The sequence below is a fragment of the Austrofundulus limnaeus genome, unplaced genomic scaffold, assembly GCF_001266775.1.
Source record: "Austrofundulus limnaeus strain Quisiro unplaced genomic scaffold, Austrofundulus_limnaeus-1.0 Scaffold1022, whole genome shotgun sequence".
Taxonomy (NCBI): Eukaryota; Metazoa; Chordata; class Actinopteri; order Cyprinodontiformes; family Rivulidae; genus Austrofundulus; species Austrofundulus limnaeus.
This window is the reverse complement of record NW_013953424.1, coordinates 68,915-77,323: the sequence shown is the minus strand read 5'-3', so window position 1 is coordinate 77,323 and position 8,409 is coordinate 68,915. Positions and strand designations below refer to the sequence as shown.

Here is an 8,409-nt window from a genome sequence, read left to right as displayed (position 1 = left end):
ATCTTACACATTCTGAAAACAAGATGATTATTCTTACACAATCAGTTCTTGTTTAGTAAATCAGTCTGAAAACAAGATGAAAAAGACTTTTTGGCTGATATAAGATTTAAAACTTGGTTAGGTGGACAGTTTTGCAGTGCTGGTATAAAGTAATTTAAAGTGGACAGATAGAAGAAGACATGAACTTGTAAACTTTGAATTTTCAAGTCAGAAACTCAGACACTTTATTTAAATATAAAATAATTTCTTATTTCCACATTTATGCTCTCCAGACCTGCGTGCGTCCAGACCTTTGATGGTGCCAGGCTATCCGGAGAACACCACGGGGGTGGTGGGGGGTCAGGTGAAACTGGTCTGTAAAGTCCACCGGCCGGCATCGACCAAGGTTCAGTGGCTGAAAACCGATTCCAGGAGTTCAGAACAGAGTCAAAGAGGCCCGCCTGGCGTCACGGTGCTGACGGTGAGAACACACGTCAGAAACACAGCAGCTTCATGACTTTATTGTTCTGTAACCTTTCTTGTCCTTGGTGCAGCCACTGCAGAGTAACGGGTCCAAGGTGAGCACCCTGCACCTGTCCAACCTCAGCACGGAGGATGCAGGCAGGTACATGTGCCTGGCTGAGAGCAGCCACAGAGGACGCACCGTTCAGGCCATGCAGTCRGCGTGGCTGGAGGTCCTGCCTGGTGAGACACTCTTTACATTTAGGGCTACAGAAACATTGATTTTAATGTGGACTCAKAGATTTATGAACTACGTTTCTCTTACACAGGTAGCATCATTTCCCAAACTGTAAAAATGACCATCGCTGAAATCACCCCAGGTAATTTTATACTTATAATTGTTTCATCAGTTGAAATGATTAAAATTTTAAGATTTGCTTAATTATACTAATTTACAAGTCTAAAGCTCATAAAAATATAACCTTCAAATATTCAATTAGTATTTGTTAAGAGAGAAAGTTACTATTACCTTAAGGGAATGGAGTTTTTTTATATATAAAACCTCCATTTGGAACTAGTCTGAAGGGGCGATAATTCAGRGAATTCTAAAGCAATATGTGTTTAAAAGGTGATTAAGTCGAAGTTACTGGGAAAATATGACATTATTTGCAGTATTAAGTGAAAATAAGATATGAAGGATGTTTTTCTTTGATTTTTGGTACATTTATAGATCATTCAAGCATAAGTTATTTTTTGAAAATAAKGGATATTTATGATGATTTCTTTTCTTCACTCCGAACCCTTCTCATTCAGGGCGTGATTTCATTTTTCTTATTTTACCGTATTTATTAGTTTTTCTGAGTGAAATAAATGAATAAAATAAAAATAAATAAATGCTATAGAAGTTTAACTTAAGCGGAGCCCAAATATAAGTGATGTCCTGATGCATCTCAGTAATGGAAAAAATCAAAAAGAAAAAATCAGTAGGTCCTCTGGATGGTTCTTCTTTARTGAAACGTTTCGTCTCTCCTCCAAGAGACTTCTTCAGTCTGAGGAGTTTCAGGTGAACTCAGCCTTATAAGCTCCGCCTCCACCTGGACAAACAGGTTAGTCACATGCAAAATAGGGCCATCGTCTAACAATAGGCTTGATTAGCTCTATTGTTCATAGAGGGTCATGTGACCCATCACCTGATTTATTGGTTTGGATGCTGTGGTTCTTAGATGTTGTGTTATGTGTATGTAGTGAATGCAGGCGGGGGTTCAAAGTCCCCTTGTTTTTGTTAACACAAAGAGGGACAAAAACAAGGGGACGTTGAACCCCCGCTTGCATTCACTACATACACATAACACGACACGGGTCAATTCAATTCAATTCAATTCAAAAATACTTTATTGATCCCAGAGGGGAATTAGGTGATGGGGCACATGACCCTCTATGAACAATAGAACTAATCAAGCCTATTGTTAGACGATGTTCCTCTTTTACATGTGACTAACCTGTTTGTCCATGTGGAGGCGGAGCTTATAAAGCTGAGTTCACCTGAAACTCATCAGACTGAAGAAGTCTCTTGGAGGAGAGACGAAACGTTTCACTAAAGAAGAACCATCCAGAGGAACTACTGATTTTTTCTCTTTGATATTTAAGTGATGTGTGTGAAGTAAAAATTAATTTCATTATGTGGTGATGTTTACCTGCTGTAAAACAGCAATTATGCTGAGTCAGGCTTGATTTTTAGTAATCTTTTCCTGTTAAAATCAATAAATGTCTGTGTGGGCTGAAAAAAAAGGAGCGTTCTCCTCCCCGTTGCTCACTTAGATCTTCAGTGAACCTTCACCTCCCCTCAGCCTCAAACTCTCCATCCTCTGTCACATTGCAACATGTTCATTAGCTTCAGCCTCTCTTCTGGCTCGCTTCTTTTCTTTGCCACTTTTCTGGAGTGAGAAGGGGAGGGGAGGGAGTTTGTGGTGTTAGATGTATCGCTCTCAGTCTCACAATAATCCACACAGGAACAAAAAGATGAGGAGGAGAAGGAGGGTCTGAGTGGAGGAGGGTCGGGTCACYATGGTGACTTCATTGTGCATGTGTGTATGTGGGGATGGAAGGCAATCACACGCTTCGGATGTTATCATCCATGAAATGGACRTTATTAGGCRTTATCAGTCCYCTAGAATGGCTTCAGAATGTCCCACCTGTGCCAGTTAGCAGGTTCCCCRACCAATAGAATGGMTTCTGATTGTCAGCTGGTTAGTATGAGGTATAAAACCACTATCTAGTTAGAATGAGGCATGAAACCACTGTCTGGTTAATGTGAGGCTTAAAGCCACTAAGGTTAACTTTAGCACAAATGACATGGTTAGCGCTAAAGACCCCGCCCTCCAACAGTTGTATATTGTGACCTTCCAGTGGGACAATGGGTAGATTCTCAGACCAGAGGGCAGGAGAACAGGGTTCAAAATTGACATGGACACAAAAAATTATTACGATATCATTTGGTTATTTACACATTTATTGTCATTGATATATTAACCCACTAGGGGGAACTGTTGGGACAGTCTGAAGCCTAGAAGGCACAGTAGGGACCCACTAAAGCCATTGTATGGGACTGATAACGCCTAATAACGTCCATTTCATCGACTGATAACATCAGAATCCCTTGAAGATAATGGGGTAGAGGACCTGAAGGTCAAAGCTGAAGGAACGACTACTAGATTTAGAAGAGATGCTACTACGTGTCAAACAACTAAAGAAATACAAGTTYGARACTAAAAACAAAGCCGAGGAGCAGAGAGCTGATGTGTCTTCTGGTTTGGACAGAAGTCATGGAGGACCTGAGCGAGGACACCTCGGAGCACCTCCTGCTGGAACCGGGGAACGTTCTGAAGCTGCGCTGCGACATGAACACCAGGCCGGGCATGGCGGTCAGCTGGTACAGGGAGGGGGTGCGACTCCTGCCCACRCCGCGTGTCCAGCTGCGTGGAGCCACCATGGAGATCACAGACGTGACGTATGACGACTCAGGAGTTTACGTTTGTGTTCTCAGAGGAACCAAGAATCCAGTCAGGAACTTCACCATCACTGTAGCAGGTAGGGCTCGAACACCRACCAGGAAGACGTGTCTGTTTGATCAGTCTTCATGGTTTCTCTGTCTCATTCCCAGACACGTTTGGGTCGGGGGATGATGACGAGGATAACGGCTTGGAGGACTCGTCAGCCGAGATAGAAAATGATCAAGTTTACTTATCCAGAAGTGAGTGCTTTGTTTGCACCAATCAGGAAGCTTAAACCAAACAAAYGGCTCATTGGTTGGTTTGTCYCCGCAGGTCCCTACTGGACCCACACCCAGCGCATGGAGAAGAAGCTGTATGCCGTTCCTGCAGGAAACACGGTGAAGTTCCGCTGTCCTGCCATGGGCAGCCCCATACCAAACATCCGCTGGCTGAAAAACGGTCGTGAATTCAGAGGAGAGCACCGCATCGGGGGGATTAAGGTGTGTGCTTCTTAACGTTTCTGATCTCCAAGAATAAAGTTTGTACAAATCAAGAGTTTGACTCTGATTGTGTTGTTGTGTTTCCATGAGCAGCTAAGACACCAACACTGGAGCCTGGTGATGGAAAGYGTGGTGCCCTCAGACAGAGGAAACTACACCTGCGTGGTGGAGAACAAATATGGATCCATTTCTCACAGCTACGTCCTGGATGTTCTGGGTAAGACACGGCTGATCGTTGGTCCAAGCTCAAAAACTGTAACTAAAAGWTAAAATTACCAAAACRGTASCCRAAAGCTTCATTTAATTATGATGTTAGTTAACAAGCTAACATTAGCAAGGCAGTAGCTAAAAGGTCTAAGGAGCATTAGATGACAAAAACAAAGCAGCAAACATCCGTAAGTAGATTTTAGACAAAGTTTCTAAAGGAACTGAAGATCTCCACCCGCTTCAGATGTTATCATCCATGAAATGGACATTATTARGCGTTATMAGTCCCCTAGAATGGCTTCAGAATGTCCCRCCTTTGCCGGTTAGCAGGTTCCCCGACCAATAGAATGGCTTCCGATTGWCAGCTGGTTAGTATGAGGCATAAAATCACTATCTGSTYAATATGAGGCATAAAAAACTGGTTAACATGAGGCTTTAAGCCACTAAGGTTAACTTTAGAGCAAATGACATGGTTAGCRCTAAAGAGCCRGCCCTYCAACAATTACATATTGTGGCCTTCCAATAGGGCAATGGGTAGCWTGTCRGACCAGAGAGCGGGAGACCAGGGCCCAAGACYGACACGCACACAAAAAAWTTATTACAATATCTTTTGGTTATTTACAGACTCATTGTCATTGATATATTAACCCACTAGCCAGCACCGTCGGGACAGTCTGAAGCCTAGAAGGCACAGTAGGGACCCTCTAAAGCCATTGTATGGGACTGATAACGCCTAAGAACATCCATTTCATGGACTGATAACATCAGAATCCCCTGAGATCTCAGTGTATTTTTTTCAATTCAAAACATGAAAAATTACAAATACTAAAATCATTGTAATTTTTGAATACCACCAAGAACATRGAAAATGTCTGGGTGAAAAACCCAACTAGAAGAAGCCATAAAAGGGAAACATTGGTGCAAATACATCTRCAGGGGTTGGGTCATGAGTAAAAGATGAAGTAAAAAACACAGCATTGTGCCTTCAAAGAGTAACCTCCATGCTAGGGGTGGTGGTAAAAACTCCAGGGGTGAGCAGAAGGTGACATGGTTTCCCGCCATCAGCCAGGATCTGGATGGTCAGACGTCCGCTCCCATTTTCTACCTGATTTGTGATGAGAAACTGAGGCGGGCTGCGGTTTGTTTGTTCGTTTGTTTCCTGTCTGTTTACCCCGGGGTCGGTTTCATTCTTTGCTGACGGAAGGGGGAAAGACTAACGAGACAACTAACGAGATCAGAGAGCGAGGGTGATTGTGGATCAAAGAGACCATTGACAGAGTGGCACACTAATGGAACCAATTTGCATTCTCAAAAATGATATTTCCTGTCCTGGTGCCAGTACAAACACATCAAAGCAGCTTTTGACAATTGTTGGCTATTTTGGCACGATTGTTTGCAATCTAGTCACGTTTTCCAGTTGTTTAATGGCTAAACGTTTGGATGCTTTTGCTAAAAACCCGTGTGCTGATGGACATTGAAAACTTTAATCATGCTCTGTAGATCAGTTCAGTCTTTATGCTGCTGGTAGATCCCCTTGAAGGGGACATATCATGCAAAATCCACTTTTTTAGCCATTGAATTCATTTTGTTGTGAACTTGGAGTGTCTAGGATTGCAGAAAATTCTAATTTAGTCTCTCCCGTTGCTGCAAAGATACATAAATATTTAAAGTCTGACATTCTGTTCAGTTCTTTGTTCTTTCCTCTTGTTGCAGAACGCTCTCCTCACAGACCAATCCTGCAGGCCGGTTTACCTGCCAACACTACAGCAGTTGTAGGCAGCGATGTTCAGTTCCACTGCAAGGTCTACAGCGACGCTCAGCCTCACATTCAGTGGCTGAAGCACATCGAAAGGAACGGCAGCCGCTCAGGGCCTGATGGGGCGCCGTATGTCCAGGTCCTCAAGGTTCGTTGCACGGATCATCCACAGTTTTCACTTCTCTTTAAAGTTCTTTGTATTGATTCTGTTGTGTTTTATGATGTGCAGACTGGCAGCCTGAACATGTCAGAGGTGGAGGTGTTGTACCTGTCCAAAGTTACCATGGAAGATGCAGGGGAGTACACCTGCCTGGCCGGCAATTCAATCGGCTATGCCTACCAGTCTGCCTGGCTCACAGTCCTGTCAGGTAAAACTGAACAAAACAAGCTTTAATTTCCTTTCTGAGCTTTAAATTCCTCACAACCCTTTGAGCTTTTGGTGTAGCTTCTCAGTCGTTAATTTATTTGACATGTTCCATATCTGTCATGGTTTTGATTCTCAAATCATATGGCTCAAATGTAACCATATACTTGCCTCTGCAGAGGAAGAAGCAGCAATATCCATAGAAACCATGGAGACCAAGTACACCGACATCATCATCTACGCCTGTGGATTTGTGGCGTTGATCATGGCCATCATCATCGTGGTGTTGTGTCGAATGCAGGCCCACCCTAGGAGGGAACCTTTTGATGCCCTTCCTGTACAGAAGCTTTCAAAGTTCCCTCTTCGTAGACAGGTAGGACTTCCAGATGACCTGATMGCTCCTAAAACAGACTGCTGAACACCGTAGCCAACCTGCACCTTTCACCTTTGTACCAAGTCAACCAACTCTTTTATTCAAATAGATTTAATACTAGATGTGCCTATTTGAGGTCTTGTTTGCTCTGAAGCTTGTGCTAAAGTTGCTTATCTGCACAATCACTATGTCCTACTACATCTAAGTCAAACTATGTGGATCAAATGGTTGCTAATAACGTTCTCATCTGTTTCCTGCAGTATTCAGTAGAGTCCAACTCATCAGGAAAGTCCAGCGCGTCCCTGATGAGGGTGGCTCGACTCTCGTCCGGCTGTTCCCCCATGCTAGCTGGAGTCATAGAGTTTGAGTTGCCCTACGATCCGGAATGGGAGTTCCCAAGAGAGAAGTAAGTCCTCTGCAGTAAAAGATGCACRTGTGATRCAGATGATCTGAAACAGGGCACGGGGACATGTTGTCTTCTATAACGTGCAAATGTGAATTGCATTTTACCACCTAACGTGTTGCCTCTGTGTCTGTCTTAGGGTGTTTTCACACCTAATAGTCCAGTGGACTCGGTTCGATTGTAGGTGTGCAACAATACATGTACCCGTATCGAACCGTATCGAACAGTGCTTTAGGTTCAACACACACTTGTATGGAACAATACAGATTTTTAAAATTTAYTTTATCAACTTGTCTTCTGAAGATGCTCTGTGTTGAAGGATCAGTGGATCTGTGTTCGACTACTCCACCTAGGCTGCATTTTTGAGCACAGATCCACTGAGAGACTTGCTGTTTTAGCAACATTTAATTTAAAAACTGTACTTTTGAGGTTAAACAAATGTTCATAATTTATTAAAATAAATTACAAGTTAAAAGGGGCATGGMMATTTCTCTTTTTTGTAATGAAMACATATTGAAACGTGAGACTAAAGTATCGAACCGAAACGAATCGTGAATTTTCTGTATCGTTGCAATGTGTTTACATTTTCAGCTGGTGTGGTTCATTTTTACACTGCACTATGTCAAACCAAGCAAACCCTGTGAACAACATGTTCCCCTCTTGTCTGTGGTGACACAACACCAAGAACCACTGAAGGAAACAACATAAAAACCTCTGAAAAAGACACAGAGCGTGACTTCCTTCTTTACGAAATGTAAGCAAAATGGAGTGACCATGAGTCATTTGTGCCTCTAGTACTAGACACACCCGTTTGTTCTAGTTGCCCTATGCTGTAGTCTGAACTGAGACTGTTYGTAGGCGGACCAGAGTTCACTYAAWTGGTCCGCTACACTTTCACACCTCCCCAAATGAACCAAACTTTCAATGCAAATGAACTAGAGCTTGATTGAAGTGGAATAAAATGGGCTGGTGGAAATTAGTTTCTGTCACGTTTTAAAATTAGCATTYGTGCTAACTGTATTTTACCTTCATTCCTTCCGGTTCTCTGCGAATTTTGCTCGTTTTCCTCGTTTTTGTCAAGATCCTCATCATTTCCCTCCACAGCTTAAAAAGTCACCAACGACACTTCTCTGGAAAAGATTCCCAGTATTGTCCCAGACGTTTCACAACAAAATGAAGATCTGAGATTTTTAGACACAAAGCCACCCACTTCCATCAGTGGAAGCAACCTGACAAAAATAAAAACCGTAACAAACGTAGTGCATAAGCGTGCAATGATATGGAAATTTCACGATTTGGTTCAGTTCAATACTTTAGTCTCACGGTTTGATATTTTTTCGATACAAAAAAGAGAAATGTCCATGCCCCTTTTAAC

General features: G+C 42.7%; 1 protein-coding gene across 1 annotated transcript in view; it reads left to right on the top strand.

Moving 5' to 3' along the window:
• The window catches only part of fgfr4 (fibroblast growth factor receptor 4), a 22,524-nt gene that overhangs the window by 6,533 nt on the left and 7,582 nt on the right, over positions 1-8,409 (top strand). The window contains exons 3-13 of the mRNA XM_014030242.1: positions 273-460; positions 534-684; positions 771-821; positions 3,259-3,528; positions 3,602-3,691; positions 3,765-3,931; positions 4,025-4,148; positions 5,852-6,042; positions 6,124-6,262; positions 6,438-6,631; positions 6,892-7,037. Coding sequence (XP_013885696.1) covers positions 273-460; positions 534-684; positions 771-821; positions 3,259-3,528; positions 3,602-3,691; positions 3,765-3,931; positions 4,025-4,148; positions 5,852-6,042; positions 6,124-6,262; positions 6,438-6,631; positions 6,892-7,037 — 1,711 coding nt within the window. The remainder of the gene's footprint in view (positions 1-272; positions 461-533; positions 685-770; positions 822-3,258; positions 3,529-3,601; positions 3,692-3,764; positions 3,932-4,024; positions 4,149-5,851; positions 6,043-6,123; positions 6,263-6,437; positions 6,632-6,891; positions 7,038-8,409) is intronic.